The sequence below is a fragment of the Notothenia rossii genome (genome assembly GCF_949606895.1).
Source record: "Notothenia rossii genome assembly, chromosome: 11".
In the NCBI taxonomy this organism is placed as follows: Eukaryota; Metazoa; Chordata; class Actinopteri; order Perciformes; family Nototheniidae; genus Notothenia; species Notothenia rossii.
In genome coordinates this window covers 29269919-29287331 of record NC_136910.1, presented here as the reverse complement: position 1 = coordinate 29287331, position 17413 = coordinate 29269919, and the positions used below count along the sequence as shown (strand labels likewise).

Below are 17413 nucleotides of genomic sequence, written 5' to 3'. Positions count from 1 at the left end.
ATACGCAGGAACAGGGAAGCAGAGAGCAGACCCAGGAACCAGAAAGCATGGAATTGACACAGGAACAGGGAGATACACTAACAACGGCCAGGACAGGAACCCAGATAGAAACTGAGGCTAATGCAAAACATAGGACATCAGCTACCCACACTGTGGACTCTTGGGGCTTTGATTGGCTCCGCTATGAGGCTAACAACAAAGTAGTAACAAAGGTCTGGTGTTGCACATGCAGAAAATACTACAGCAAACACAAGGGGTCTATCCCACTGCATGCAGGGCAAGAAAGACTTTGTAACACTGAACCGTCCATCTCAGGAACTACAAATATAAAAAAAGATACAGCTAACACACATGGAAAGTCCAAGTCACATATTGCAGCCTTTCAGGCACTCACTACTCCATCACCTGAAGTGTCTGACACAGTTCAATGTCTGCAAAGGCTTAATGATAGAACAAAAGAGAAGATGTGTAAATTATTTGACATTGCATACACTGTGGCCCACTCTGAGCAGCCTTTCAGGGTGTTTAGAACTTTAGTGGGACTGGAAAAGAAGCATGGTGTGGAGCTTGGAATTACATATCAAAATTCAAAAGCCTGTCGACTTTTCATAGAGCACATCGCTGGGACAATGAAAGACCAGCTTCATGACCTTGTTAAAAAGAAGCCATTCTACTGCTCTTTGCTTTTTGACGGGAGCACAGACAAAACGACGACGGAGAAAGAGGTGATAAGCATTAAGGTCATTGAAAATGGCACACCAAGAATTTGGCTTCTTGGGTAAGTACTGATAGCTCCCTCACATACTTGTTTATACAGTCATTTACTTGTTTTTTGTTTATTAATGCGCCTGGCTTTTGAATAACTGGTTTTTAGTGTGTTGTTGATTCAGTTCAAATGATTTTCCATTTCAGCCAGAGCCAACATATGGCTCAATGTTAATAACTTAAGGTGAATAAATGTTTTGGTATGTTTTTTTTTTCTTTTCAGAATTGTAGAGCCAGACACCTGTGATGCTCAGGGGATTTTGAAGGCTGTTGCACAGAAGTGTGAGGAGAACCAGCTCAACCTCAGCAACTGTCTGACTGCAACAGCAGCTGATGGTGCCAGTGTACATTTTGGAAAAACCACCGGTGTCCTGACAAGACTCGAGCAGCAGTCGGCCCCCTGGATGATCAAGGTTCACTGCATTGCTCACAGGCTTGAGCTGTGTCTGAAGGATGCTTTTAAGGAAACATACTTTACCCAGGTGTGTTCAAATAAGCATACATTAGGGGATTTTCTGTGTGTTTGTGCAGAAATGTTTTGTTACATTCTATAACTTAAGAAGAAATGCATGTCTTATTTTTGTCCATTACAATGCTGTAGGTAAAAAACACACTTAATATGAAGAATTCCATAGCTTATGTCTCTCTCTCTCTCTCTCTGACGACCCCCCCCCCCCCTCCAGATTGATGACCTTCTCACCCTCCTTTACTCACTCTACCGCCGTTCAGCCAAAAAATTGAGGCAGCTGAAGGACCTCGGAGAGGCTCTTGAGGAGCATGTATTGAAGCCAAGACGTGCTCAGGGGACAAGGTGGATCAACCACAGAAGGAAATGGTAAATGGTAAATGGACTGTACTTATATAGCGCTTTATCCAGTCTTTAAGACCCCTCAAAGCGCTTTACATACTACATGTCATTCACCCATTCACACCCATTCATACAGAGCAGTGTACCTTACTCTAGGACCTAACATTCACACAAATTTACACACCGTTGGCCATGCCATCGGGAGCAACTCAGGGTTAAGTATCTTGCCCAAGGATACATTGACATGTTGACTGCATGGGCTGGGATCGAACCCACAACCTTCTGGTTGAAAGACGTCCACACTCCCTCACAGCGACAGTCAAGGAAAGCCTTAGTCGCCCTTGCTGCCAACTATCGTAGTCTCTCGGTCCATCTTCTCCAGGGTGCAGATGAACCTGGACAAGGCAAAGTCAAACTGAAAGCGTACTGGCGGCAACTAACCTCGTCTAAATTCGTCCTGCATATGGTCTTATACCAGGATCTCCTGGCTGAACTGCCTGAACTCTCTCTGGACTTCCAGGCAGATGAGCTGTCCCTTTCCTCTGTCAGGAGTAGGGTTGTGGCCTCCCAGACTGCTCTGCTCAGACAGAGGGAAAAGCCTGGCCCTTACTTGCGTCTTGTCCTCAATGCCTTCACCAGCACAAGCAGCGCTGGTGTTTTTGAGTTTAAGGGAGTGGCTATCAGCCACCATTCTACGTCTGATGAGGCCTTCCGCCACCAAAGGGTGGAAATAGTCAACAGAATCACTGACTGCATCTCTCAACGGTTTGCGACTTTCTCCACAGACCCTATGCTCCTGGCTGCTGAGATCTTCGATCCACACAATATGCCAGAGAACATCAGTGCAATCGACCCTTACGGAGACGAGGAAGTTCAGAAACTGTGTGAGCATTTTGAACCACTGCTTTTGAGTAATGGCTGCAATGTGGCCGAAGTGGAGAGAGAGTGGCTGAGAGCCAAACATGACATTCATCAGCATCACAGGAGGGAGGCCTTCCTTGTGCTATGGCACAGGATGCTCACAGAAAAAGAAGCCATCTATCCAAACCTCCTTCATCTCATCAGGATTGTACTGGTCTTCCCTGTCTCCACAGCCCAAGTTGAACGCCAATTCTCAATTATCAAGAGGATCCAGGGAGACTGGCGCTTGAGATTGAAATCGAAAACAATAGAAGATCTCCTCTTAATCAAATCACAGGGATGTGATCCCTTGGAATACCAAAGTGAGGATGCAGTGGCAAGGTGGTGGAGAGCTGGCCTCTCAAGCAGGAGAACAGACATTCAGCCGTATGGGCCAAGACTGAACTCTGACCCTGTTCCAGATTCTGATTCTGATTCCGAGTCAGATTAAAACTCCCTGTCTCTCTCACTCACACACTCTCCGTCTCTCTCATACAGTCTCCATCACTCTCTCTCACTCACATTCTCTCTCTCTCTCTCACACACACACCGTTTCAAATTGAGCTTGTATTGTTAAGTAGTTTTGTTTGTGTGTTTGAGTGTAAATGTTCATATTTATGCAATGTTTTTCAATGTTTTTAAATTAAAACAAATGTTTTAATACAAAATTAATGTTTCTTGGTGAATGAGAATGTTACGGTATTAATCTGAAAGGTAAAACCAGCGTAATTTAACCAAACGGCCTTTGTGCCCTGTCATGTGGCCTTTGTGCCCTTAAAAAAAATGTGAACGGGAAGGCCAAATGGCCTTGCTCCTAAAATGACGAAATTCCAAGCCTGCTACTGTCCCGCAGCTGCTGCCTCTCTGTTGGACTCTTGTACTGCACCTTACTCACGAGACGTTGTAAAAAAACAATGGGTGGGGGGGGCACCCAAACACTCCGCCAACGCCACAGTCACCCCCGTCATGCGGGCCGGATGTGGCCCGCGGGCCGCCAGTTGGTGGCCACTGCTCTAGGAGGTGCCCACATGGCCCTAAATGTCCTGGGCAAGATAAGCGCCAGAACAAGGTTCCTAGCTAGGAAGTCAATTTTTCTTAACTTTGACTGCCTAAAAACCCTTGCCTCATGTCTGGTCCAGTGCCATTTCGACTATGCCATCAGCTCATGGTACTGGAGCCTTAACAAACCCCTGCAACATAAACTCCAAACTAATCAGAGTAGTATTAGGCCGAAATTCCAGGACCCATATAGGGAGGACTCAATTTACACAACTCCACTGGCTATCAGTGGAGGCCAGAGCCAAACAACTACAGCTAGGGATGGTCCACAAGATTTTAAACAGGAGAGCCCCAACATATTTTAACAACCACCATGAAATGATTGCACACACACACAACACAAGAGGAAGCCTGAGAAATGTAGTCCCCTTAAACACAACAGGAAGATAGGTTAAATGTCATTGATATATATAGGTGCAGTGGAGTGGAACAAACTACCACTCAATATTAAGGAAACCGAGAGTGCTGCAGTGTTCAAATCAAGGATAAGGGAGCAGCTGTTGAGCAACCTGACACTGTAATGTTGGTGCGACGGTATTATTTGTTGAACCTCTGGTGAACGATGAATAATGTCTCTATGCACTTTGTTGATGAAAATAATTGTTTTTAATGCACCAATGAGCATGAATGATGCTTTTTTTTTATAATAAAAAAAAACTGAAACATGAATACTACTACATGCACTTTAGATTATGCACTAAGAATGCTCGATGCACTTCAGATGCCATAGTGCCACTTGAAACCAGTAACAACAGGGACAACGATGGAAATAAGTCCTGGACTTTTCGTTTTATCCCTGACAAGGCAAATACAAATGTTAATCTGTCAATGTTGTTATGTTTGTTGTCAATAAAATCCACTTTGAGCTGCATTTTATGTATGAAAGATGCTCCATAAATGAACTATTATTATTATCTGTCTATGCATAGCTAATACTCAGCTTTTTGTGTTTTTTTCACAGAATGAGGTGTGCTGGAGATGTTACTGCCCTCACAGAGACGACACAGGTCAACCCAAGACAGGACATGAGTGACAATGAAAGAGGTCTGATTTATGTCTTTGGACTAAAGTAAGCATCATGGAATGTGTGCAGCTTTACAATCATGTCATTGATGAACTGAATATCTCTGTGAACTCTCTCAATATATATATCTCTTCTTGTAAAAAGTACAAAGTCACAGAAGTCGAGTCCGCTAAGTAGTAGTTGCCCTTGAATTTGGTAATAACAGTTATGCCTCTCTGAGATGTGCATGTCTTCTCCGTCTTTACGCACATAGAAATCTTTTATGGCTGTGGCTGCCTCTGCTACCGTTATGTCCCTTGCTGCAAAGGGACATTTCACCTCAAGCAAGCCTGTTTGACCATAGTCACATACATCTGGTGTTGCCCCAAGGAAGGGGAGATCTGGTTGCAGGAGGAGGCCAGAGCTATGAACATGCCTATCTGGAAATGTCTCCTGGTACAGCTGCTTGGCCTTTGACTCATTGGCAGAGCCATAGGTTGTTGCAGTAGCAGTGAAGGGCTTGGGGTAATATGTGGACTGTATGAAGGCATCTGAAATGTTCTTTCTCTTTACTATTGTGCCAAATTCTGAGGCAGTCAGCCTGCCCTATTGCTCCTTGTGCTACAGTGGACATGCAGCCTGTCCCGTGGTTTGCAGTTGTAGTATTCTTGTTTCCTCCAGATCAAAGCTCTGCTTGTGCTGTGGTGTTGGTATGGGTATGTCTGGAGAGAGGGGCATGGGGATGGTCTTGGTACAGGAAGAGGATACAGGCAGGGATGTTGCTGGGTTGGTCTGTGGGAGCTGCAACAGTGGGAGCTGCAGCGAGAGAAAAGATTAGAAACCTCAAGGAGTCATTTGTCTCCTCTTATCCCTCTCTCCTCTCATTTCTTTCTCCCCTCATTCACCTCTCCATCTCTCCTCATTCACCTCTCCCCCTCATCCCTCTCCCCTTATCCATCACCCCTCTCTCTCCTCCCCTCTTACTCCTCTCTCTTCTCTAAGAAGGTCAGGGTGTGGAGGAGCCTCCAGATGAGGAGCGCCGGCCTGTGGAGCAGCCTCCCCCAATGGAAGGTGGACAAGAGGAGCGAGATGAATGATTTGAGAAATCAACAAGCACAAATCGAATCACTGACGAGTATAAATACTGTTCTGAGACATAATCATGTACCAAATAGATTAACACCAGAGGTCTTGCAGCACAGCCGTGTACCAGCCTATTTCAAATATGCCACTGGATTCACTTATGATCAATTCAACAATCTATGTAGTGTGTTTAGTATACCTAGCAGTGAAACAGCACAGCAAACTTCAGTCCCATTGACATATAGCAGAACTGATTGGCAAATTAACACAATGCCCCTGCGTGTGCAGCTCTTGCTTGTTCTTATGAAACTGAGACAAAATCATGATTTAAAAGATTTGGCATTTAGATTTATGATTGATGAACGTAGTGTTGGTACTTTGTTCAACGCATGGGTGGACTACATGTTCACAGTTCTAGGGGAACTACCCGCATGGCCTCATAGAGACATAATAATGGCACAAATGCCAGGAAAGTACAGAGAGGAATTTCCTAAAACGATGGCAATATTAGACTGTACAGAGTTAAAAATTCAAACCCCAACTTCACTAGTATTGCAGAGCCAAAGCTACTCAACCTACAAGTCTGCAAACACATTGAAATCCCTCATAGCATGTGATCCACGAGGTTCTGTAATATTTTGTTCAACTCTTTTCACTGGATCTATGTCTGACAAAGAAATAGTTAGGCAGAGCAACTTTATTGAGCTAATGAAAAATCTGCTTGAACATGGCTATCTGCAGGAAGGGGATGGGCTTATGGTAGATAAAGGATTTTTAATTGAAAGTGACCTACACAAAATTGGACTTGAAATAAACATCCCACCCTTCGTCAGAGGAAAAAGGCAGATGCCCTCTACAGATGTCTGCCTGACAAAAAAAGTGGCTGCACACAGGATACATGTTGAACGTGCTATATCAAAGATAAAGAAATTTAAAATTGTGTCAGAGAGGATCCCTAACATAAGGTTGAGAAACATCAACCAGATCTGCTATGTTGTGAGTATGCTGTCTAACTTCCAGCCTTGCATCCTCAAGAATACCATTACCTGATAGCTCAAGCCAAAACCAATGGGGTAGTCCTTTCCACCTACTGCTACCTGTATTGGGGTCTGGTTAACGATGTAGCTTATAGGTGTGCCTCTCATTCCTCTCAGTGTCTCATATATTTCCTCAGATTCCTGACTCCTAAAGGCAGAAAGATACATGTTACTGTTAACTGTGTTATGCATAGTATTAACTATTCACTGTAGAAATGTATCTGATGTTGTGCCTAGGCTATTATTCTTTCACAACAAACTGCATGACAAACTGCATGCGGTTCAGTTTGGCTTTTGCCACCACTGCAGAGGATATAGGCTGGCCTGCTACCTTCTTCCCTCTGGGTTTATGCCACTGCTGTGGCCGACTTGTACAGGAGGCAGTGTCTTAATTTTGGGCACGAGAAATGTCTAAACTGTACATGAGCCCAATGATGTGCGAACAGTAACCTGGTGCCCTATGGTTTCAACAGCAATGAGAAGGGGAGAAAAGAAATAGGCTACTGTTTGAGAACACTGCTCGTACTAGCTGCTACTTGTATATAGCTCCCCAGTGCAGTGGGACTAGGCTACTCATTGAACCTGGTGCAACCTACTTTAATGTAGCCTGCCTATCACTAACGTTAAATAAATGACACAGCTGTCGGGTCTAGCTACTGGCCTACACAGTGGCTTTGACATATGCAAATCCAATGTCTACCTGACTTTAGCCCTGCCCCACCCACTCAGTATACCGGGTGAGTGAGAGAGCTCGTATACCTCGTTGGACCACTAGCCTAAACTAAAATATCAGCAATAGTAGTAATCATGGATTATCGTCATAGTTCTTGTAATCTTCAATCAAATGAACTGTAAGTAATGCTTGAGAGTAGCTAGCTAGCTAATGTTATCTATAGCTAATGCTTGCATCACCATGGAGGTCTAAGGTAATAATGTGTTAGAAATTACTTACCCTGCAATACACGAACAACAATGCTCCATGATGGTGTTGTCATCAGCAACATTGATACAGAGCCTGTGGGGTTTCTCACTTTTCAGTTGCAAGTGGTAGCATTTGGCCTCGATTCTAATGGTTTCTTTTCTGTAAATTTGTATCTCATGAACGTACTTTTCCACTGCATACTGTAACCCTCTCTGTCTGCTTCTAGACAAAATATTTGTGTCATCTTTAAAAAAAACAGGTCTATTACCTGCTGTGGTAAATCTGACAATTGAACTTGAACTCCCACCATGGCCATTGTCAACAGTCATTCACAGTCGGCTTTGTTTGTCCGAGTTTTCAAAGGGGGCGTGGCTTAGCGATAGGTCTATTGTAAGGAAATCAGTGAGGATATTGAACAGGAAACATTTCAGTCAAGGGGCATCATATGACCAATATAGACAGAAGAGCAACATTTATTTGAACATTTAAAGGAGACCTATCATGCTATATTTAAATGATATAGTGTATGACCATACCTATATAAGGTATATTTATACATTTTATTTTTCAAAACACCAAACAGATCATTTTTTAGCCATGCCTCGTTTCGCAAATTTTCGCTCTATTCCAAGCCTGTCTTTAAAAATTCTGAGCAGCAGCTCACCACGTCCCCCTGCAGAAGAGGGGGGCATGAGCCGGCGAGAGTCACGTTACCATGTTTGCTGGGATTACGAGTGTGGAATAAACATGTCATCTCAGAGCAATGCATGTGTTCAAGCATATTATCAATTTGATCCAGAAACTGACCCTGAAGCAGCGGAGGTGTTGGTGGAAGTTCAAACATCTCGGTTGCAGCAGGACGTTTCTGAATGGTTAGTTGACAAGCTGTTGTCCCTATTTATTTTTACTCCGTTTGTTACGATGCTTGCTACTTATTCCGTTCATATTTTGGCTAATCAGCAAGAATGCAATGTGTACAGTTTGTAACTTAGAGTTTGTAACGCAAAAACAGCGATACATATATATTAGGGGTGTAACGGTTCACAAACATTTTGATTCAGTACATACCTCGGTTTTTAGGTCACGGTTCGGTACGTTTTCGGTACAGCAGAAAAAATGATCACAAAACATAAAATATTTTTGTTTTTTTTGAAATTAGTATTAAACTGTGAATAATATATTCACTCAAATAAATACAAAATATAATAAAAATAAACATTAAGGTGCAGCATTTCGATGAACTGAAATAATCTGTATTTTAACTTTACTGTACTAGTACTCACAAAACATAAACTATTAGTTTTGGGTTTTTAATTATTATTAAACTGTGAATATTCACTCAAATAAATACAAAATATAATAAAATAAACATTAAGGTGCAGTATTTCGACGAACTGAAATAATCTGTATTTGAACTTTACTGTACAGCCAGGTAGCACTTTGCTAACATAGCAACATAAGGATATTTGGCGTTTGTAATAGCTTTGGCTCGGTCTGAACTTTTTGCGAGTGGTGGAGGCTTAAATGCTAGTGGGAGTTGGGTTTGCACTTCAGTCTTTTTTCTTTTGGTACCGGTGATATTCACGTTCGGGTGATGCCTTTTCAAATGAGTGTGCAAGTTTGATGTATTGCCAGCCGCGTAACCAATTTTAGTTGAACAATGCCGACAAACAGCTTTGGTTCGGTCCACCTCTCTTTGTCCGTCATCCTTGTACGTACAGAGGGGCAAACAAGTATTTAGTCAGCCACCAATTGTGCAAGTTCTCCCTCTTAAAAAGATGAGAGGCCTGTAATTTTCATCCTAGGTATACCTCAACTATGAGAAACAAAATGAGAAAAAAAAAATCCACAAAATCACATTGTCTGATTTTTAAAGAATTTATTTGCAAATTATGGTGGAAAATAAGTATTTGGTCACTTACAAACAAAACAAGATTTCTGGCTCTCACAGACCTGTAACTTCTTCTTTAAGAGCCTCCTCTGTCCTCCACTTGTTAACTGTATTAATGGCACCTTTTTTGAACTCGTTATCAGTATAAAAGACACCTGTCCACAACATCAAACAGTCACACTCCAAACTCCACTATGGCCAAGACCAAAGAGCTGTCAAAGGACACCAGAAACAAAATTGTAGACCTGCACCAGGCTGGGAAGACTGAATCTACAATAGGTAAGCAGCTTGGTGTGAAGAAATCAAAAGTGGGAGCAATTATTAGAAAATGGAAGACATACAAGACCACTGATAAGGGGGGGGGGGGGGGGGGGCTAGTCAATGACCTGCAGAGAGCTGGGACCAAAGTAACAAAGGCTACCATCAGTAACACACTACGCCGCCAGGGACTCAAATCCTGCAATGCCAGACGTGTCCCCCTGCTTAAGCCAGTACATGTCCAGGCCCGTCTGGAGTTTGCTAGAGAGCATTTAGATGATCCAGAAGAGGATTGGGAGAATGTCATATGGTCAGATTAAACCAAAATATAACTTTTTGGTAAAAACTCAACTAGACGTGTTTGGAGAAAGAATGCTGAGTTGCATCCAAAGAACACCATACCTACTGTGAAACATGGGGGTGGAAACATCATGCTTTGGGGTTGTTTTTCTGCAAAGGGACCAGGACGACTGATCCGTGTAAAGGAAAGAATGAATGGGGCCATGTATCGTGAGATTTTGAGTGACAACCTCCTTCCATCAGCAAGGGCATTGAAGATGAAACGTGGCGGGGTCTTTCAGCATGACAATGATCCCAAACACACCACCCGGGCAACGAAGGAGTGGCTTCGTAAGAAGCATTTCAAGGTCCTGGAGTGGCCTAGCCAGTCTCCAGATCTCAACCCCATAGAAAATCTTTGGAGGGAGTTGAAAATCTGTGTTGCCCAGCGACAGCCCCAAAACATCACGGCTCTAGAGGAGATCTGCATGGAGGAATGGGCCAAAATACCAGCAACAGTGTGTGAAAACATTGTGAAAACTTACAGAAAACGTTTGACCTCTGTCATTGCCGACAAAGGGTATATAAAAAAGTATTGAGATGAACTTTTGTTATTGACCAAATACTTATTTTCCACCATAATTTGCAAATAAATTCTTTAAAAATCAGACAGTGATTTTCTGGATTTTTTTCCCCTCATTTTGTCTCTCATAGTTGAGGTATACCTAGGATGAAAATTACAGGCCTCTCTCATCTTTTTAAGTGGGAGAACTTGCACAATTGGTGGCTGACTAAATACTTTTTTTCCCCACTGTAACTGCGAAACCAAAATGTTCCCACAACGGAGACTTCAATGATGCTTGAGGATTTTCGAGCTCAACTTTATCTGCGTTCGCCATTTCGACAGTTCCTCAAATTACTGACTACATTTGAACGCATCCCTGTGACCAGCTCCCATAGTATGCCTCTCGTCCAATGAAATGACTTGCTTGCTCTATGACGCGTTGAACCCAATGTGAGCAAATTACTCTGAATGCTGCAACGCAGCAGCGGAGATTACTTCAAAAACGTTGTTCACGTTCTCAATTTTTTACGTTTAACGTTATATTCGTTCGGTACACACTTGTACCGAACCGAAGGGCCCATACCGAATAATTTCGGTACGGGTACGTGTACCGTTACACCCCTAATATATATATGTATAAAGGGAGACATTCATATTTCCAGCATATATACAATGGCCTCATTGCATTTAATAGTTTACAGTCCTTTTCTTCCAACATCGTGCAACAACCGTTGGAAAGTTCAATAACTTAGGGTGATAAAAAGTATAACTCCAACAACACCTCATTTGTCAGCAATGTGAGTAGTTTCATGTGTTTTTAAAAGCTCAGTTATTGACCTCTTTCTACAGGTGTACATGTGCAAATTGCGCCACAATGCCTTCTGAACCGGAGAATGTGTGCTGCATGGAGATACCACAGGTAACATTTTTGATAGCTTCACTAAGTTGTCTGTTTAGAGAATACATTTTTCACATGTCATTCAATATATGTTTATCACACTAGGTGTCAAGACGGATGCAGGAACTTGAGGACTCTGTAACTTGTATGGTGGACCATCCTGGATTGGAGCGAGTGTGCCTGAATGTGTTCTCCCTGCAGAATGCATTGAATATTTACAGAGCTGAACATGGTGGACTACAGTTGAGGCAAATAGAGCAGTGAGTGGTTGGTTTGTTTTGACTGAAATTGTAAAATGAATGCCAATATTGTTCATGGAAATAAATACTGGTGTATATGGCTTTATGCAATCTTTCATTCTGTCATTGTACATGTACTATTATATTATATACTACACATCAATGGCATAACACACCCAGGTGTACGACAAAAAAAGTCCACACACAACCTTATGCTTTTGAAATCAGAATATTCTTTACCCATCCAAACATGAATAAACACGACACATTTGATATCAACTCGAAACTTTATTGTCAAAAACGGTTCTTTGAACCCATAAAAAATAAAAATAAATGTACTTGTATTTTGTATAAATGACACTAAATGTTTTTTTTAATGATTTCAGGCGTCACAGGTATCTAGCCTACAGAAGCTTTGTGAGCTGGTGCTGGGGCTTCCTTGGACGCAGGATCAGAGTGGTGATTCCGGCCTGCGTTGTCCTCAGGATTCGCAGGGAGTTTCCTGATCCGCGAAATGTCTATGTTGGGTTCAGACAGCAGCCAAATTGAACCGTGTAGCATAACCGGCGATGACCTGCTCCCTTTCAGGTCGCTCATATTGGGAACACAGGTCCTCTGGGATGGGTATCTTCAGAAGCTCCTGTGTGAATGGTGCAGGGTCCACAAAGACTTGGTCGAAGATGAGGTCCATCAAGTTGGCCACGTAGCCTGTGCAATGTTAAAAAAAAGCACAACAAAAAATGTGGTTTAGATTAGTATATGCATGTAAAAAACTGAAAGTTCTTTCTAATTTTTTTTTTTATATTTGTAAATAGTTGTATAATAAATATTTTAAACACTTACGGAATGTGAGGTCAGTCTTTATTGGTTTTGCTCTGCATTCTCCCTTCCTGGCCTTTGGGAACTGCAGTTTATACAGAGGGTTTCCAGTGGATGTAGTGGCTTGTGCACGCTCAGCGTTTTCATTGTAGTGCAGGGCTGCCAGGTACAGTCTTTCATTTCCGCCATGAGAAAAAAATATGTAAATAATAGCAACGGCTGTACAAATTGTCCCTAATTAGTAAGTAACTATGGTTTATTTTACCTGCACAAAATTCCAAGAAATGGAAACACAACATTCTTTGGATCAAAGCGCAGCATGGTGGCGTGGAATGACTCCAAAGATTAAGTCTGGTGGTGTGGGCTGAGTTTGGCCACACCTTTCAAAATCCTCTTGGTTGAGAGAATTGTCTCCAGCTTGTGAAAGGCCGGGGTTCCAAAGAATTTGAAAATCAAAGTCATATTTGAATTGTCATGCTTTACAGATTGTGTCTGACAACATCCTGTATTCAATAGTTGTTCCTTACAAATATTTATAGAGGAGTAACATTCCGTACTTGGGTGGGTCAGTCTGACATGCAGAATCTATCATCACAGGTAATCTGCTGGTAGCATGTGAGGTGCTGGCCTGTAAAGAAGAAAACATAGTTAGAACAAAATCATTTCAACTTAGAATTCAGGATGAGAAAATACTATTTGGATAAATATAGTCTGAAATCCCAAAAGATGGGGGCTAAAACTCTCTATTTAGCAAAGCTCTTTGCTTAGCCTTTTCCAATCTGAGTTAGTTTTGAACCGTAATGTGCATGCTGTGTTTCTGACTCAATACAGATGATGTGTTGGAGAGGGGCTGAGCTCAGTAGACTGACTGTAATGAGTGCTAGCCACTAATTAGCCTGTTGCTAGAGGTAAGGCCTCGTCAACAACAACAGACCAACGGGGCTTTAGCTCCGTTTTACTCGTGGTGTGTGTCCCCCCTCGCATACATACACAGCGTTTTATCCTAACACACCCCCAGTTATATTCATGCGGGAAACAAGGAAACACACAAAAGCTTTTACATATAACGCTGCAAAAAACGGCATGTCTCATTAGCGTAGCGTAGCTTAGCTTACAGATCGATGATATCTGATCGTTCTTACAGACTACAATCACAAAAGCTTTTACATATAACGCTGGAAAAAACGGCACCTACCTACAGAAGATTACGTTTGTTATTATAACTTACTCAATATGATTTTAGAGGATACAAAATACTAATAAATAGGAGACTAAATAATTGTGTTATCGGCTAGGGCGTGGCCTTCACACAGATCGCCATTAAAGCAGTATGTCTGAACATGTTAGCAAATGCCTGATAATTAAAATAAAAGACAAAGCAAAGACTGCGGAGCGTACAAAATAAAATGTTACAAAAACATATAAACACCTAACCGATTACTATTTGGGTTTGAGGTGACATTGATACAGCGAAGCTACATGCTACATACTACAAGCTAGAGTTAGCTTTATCAGGAAAAACACAGCTAAATAAAAACTTACAGCTTCAAAATTGGATGTGTCCTCACTGGCCTAGTCCCGGATGGTTGGTATTGATCCCGGGTTTAGCATTAGTTTGGAGGCATATCCGTGTTGGACTTGAGACAAGTTCATAAACATGTCCGTGGTAAAATGTTTGTTACACACAAACAGAAATCTGCCGGGGTCTTCTGGCACATGTCCCTTGAAAATGAAGTCTAGCCACAGATTATTTTCTTTTTCCACTGATGGCATTGCATGCAGTCCCCTGTCCCGAGTCTTGCAGCCAACAACAGCACAACGTTTAACTGGCTTAGACATCCTGGCAAGAGCAGGCAAAAACACAGATGTGACTGGGGTTGATTTAGCCTGCCGATAGCCCATATGCGAATGAGAGGTTTGGCAATGCACGTGGCCCATTCCCCTGATAGGTGGAGAGTTGTCCAATAAGCGGAGCACCTCTTTATGACGTAGAAAAGTGTTGAAATCTGGATCCGTTTTTTTCAGATCTGTTGCAGACCCTTTTTTAGAGATTTGGCTAAGGAGGAAAATAGAGAGGGTTGTGTTTTCTGACACTAGGTGAGTTCCCTGGAACACGTATAAAAGACGTACAAAAGGTGCATTTTGCATGATAGGTCCCCTTTAAGTCAATTATACCATTCCTAGGTGAACTTAACATCCGTATGGAGTCAGATCAGTCTCAATATTAATAAATGCTCACAGAAGGATTCACAAATGTATTTTGCGTGTTATATATAAATGGCTCTCCACAACAATATCTCTCAATGCAGTCACAAATATGTATTGTTGTATATAAATGTACAAAAAAATGGGCATTTAAACTGCTTTTTATTCATTCAAAGACAGCTCTGAATTAATAATCAAATATGTTTCCTTTCTCTACTACTGGATGAAATTACAAAATGTACCAATCATTTCCCTCATGCTAGTATAGCCACATAAAAGTATAAAACCACCTGTTAAAATGCACCAGAATATAGGAAATCTATTTTTTTTTTTGTGGGGCAGGACCCCCACACCCCCCGTTAAAAATGTCCCCTCCACATTTAGGATGCTTCCTACGCCCATGATAGAATGGTAATCAAACTATAATCACAATTCATGGAATTGTATTTCTTAATTATTAAAATATGTTGGAGTTTATGACAAAGTGTTTTTACAAACATGTGTTAGGTCTTGGTAAAATGCCGTAGCCTATAGGCTATAGAAAAAGTGAACCAGAATTGAAGGTACGTTTTAATATTATCACGACCGTAAATACTGTAGGTTGAGGTTCACTTGCTGTTAAAGTGGGGGAGTGGGCAACTCGCGAGCAAACTTGATAAAAGACTTTTAATTTATGAGAGCAGAATGGTGCTTTGTGAAATGTCAGTCACCCGATTTTACCGGTAAAATCTACCGACACAAGGAAGCTCTTGCTTCAACTTCTCCTCACTGATGCTGTTAAAGACGGCTGACTGAGTTTCAATCAGGCAGAGTGGAAACGAATGCTGGTGAACTATCTCTCGACCGTCCTCACAGGACACACAGTGCATATCCGTCATATTTGGCCAGGTAACAACTTACTTGTGAAAAGAAATGTCTTTGTCTTTATGGTAGCGGTTCTTACAGCCGTACGCTGAGCACGTCTGAACCATGGCTGCCGCCGGGCCTCACTCCGAGGCCTGGTAAGAAACTGCACGACGGTCCGCTGGCGCTCCTCCTGCACCTGCGCACGGGCTTCACTGCCACTAACAAACATGGCGGCGGAGAAGAGGTCACGACAAGTGTTGTCGGATCTGATTGGCCGAAGTCGCTTCCATACCTCCCTGTAATATATCTCACTAACCACCAGAGGGAGAAAACGATTCATTATTAACGGCTCTCACTTGATACATTGATTTATTTAATGGTTGAAATACAGATTTGTTTTTGTTGATAATTAGAGGGATATATGTCTGGACCGTAAACTTAATACTTAAACTGAAAAGGCTCCTATTACATTATCTTAAAGTGTCTTGCTCTTTTAGCTGCTTAGCATGAGTAAACAGTAAACACTGTACTTTTTGTATTGTTATTATAAAAATATTTTTTTTCAGGAAAAGAAAAAAGGGAAACAGCAATGCATTTGAGAGACATTTCCAGAATATCTGATGATGTCTACAACAAACACTTGTAGTTGTTTGATTATTTTTTTATAGTTCTGTCCAATTTTTTATTCAACTATGATAACATTTTATTTTTATTGGAAAAGGTTTTGGGGTCAGTCTGAACTCTTTGATCATCTTTCAGCCGTTGGTAAATGAAACTTTAACTCTAGTGTGACATGCAGTGGAAACCCCAGAATAAGCCAGTAAGTTGTCTTTATTATATGCTGTTCTGAAACAAAAACGAACATCTGTGCTCACTGTCAAGGTTTATCAGAGCCCAAACACTCAGTGTTTTTAGACAGTTTGGGTGTTCACCCAGGCCTGCAACAAAAGATTATTCTCATTATTAATTTGTTGGTAAATTATTATATCAATTAATTGTCTTTTTTTTTTTTTAAATATCAGGAAATACTAATGCGACTTCTTATAATGTCTTCCTCCTTCAAACCAACAGTTTAAACCCCAATAATATCTAGTTGACAACAAAATAGAAGAGAAAGAAATAAGCAAATCCAACCATTACAGAATCTTTTATCAGCCAGTAGCTGCTAACTCAAATGTCTATAACTGAGGTGGACATAACTACCAACAAAAGCAAACATTGCCTTTAAAGTGTAACACTTAAAAGGCTTCTGTACAATACACTGTACAGTGTTTAATTGTGTGTCTGAAATCATGTAGTCTACATCAACTGCTGACATAGGCAAGGAGCCTGAACTGACATCACAAGTTCTATATTTTGAAAAAAAAACAGTTTGCATTCATTTGAACTATAAAGTAATGAAAGAGGAAGAGGTGCAACAAAGACAAATGTGAGTACTCTTGACTGGACATATTGAATATCTCTGAATACTACAGTACCCAGAAGCCTCAGCTGCCATTCTTCTTCCAGACCTGTGAAATCCATTAAATCATATTGAGAACGCTGTGTCATGGCGGTCAGGAACTCAAAAACAACTTCAAGCCTTCTTATTCGATATCTCTGACAGCAATTTCTCCTGGGACTCGTAGTTGACTTCTCTGCCACAGTTTTTGCCTTTTACTTTTAACAATAATGAAACAGTTTCTAAGCTCAGTGTTTATCTCAGCCAGGTGAGATTCACGTCCAAATGAGAGTCAGCGTCTGTAGTCTGTAGACCGTAGAGCCTCTGGAGCTTCTGCAGTCCTTAATGCTGTGACAGTGTTGCTTACTGGTGTGCTGCTGATCTGCTGCCTGTTA

General features: G+C 41.6%; 1 protein-coding gene across 1 annotated transcript in view; it reads right to left on the bottom strand.

Moving 5' to 3' along the window:
- thap1 (THAP domain containing, apoptosis associated protein 1) overlaps window positions 1–15855 on the bottom strand; it is a 35688-nt gene extending 19833 nt beyond the window's left edge. Inside the window, exon 1 of the mRNA XM_079658606.1 lies at window positions 15632–15855. Within this exon, the coding sequence (XP_079514732.1) occupies window positions 15632–15702 (71 nt within the window). The 5' untranslated portion in view covers window positions 15703–15855. The remainder of the gene's footprint in view (window positions 1–15631) is intronic.
- Window positions 15856–17413: the final 1558 nt, after the last annotated feature.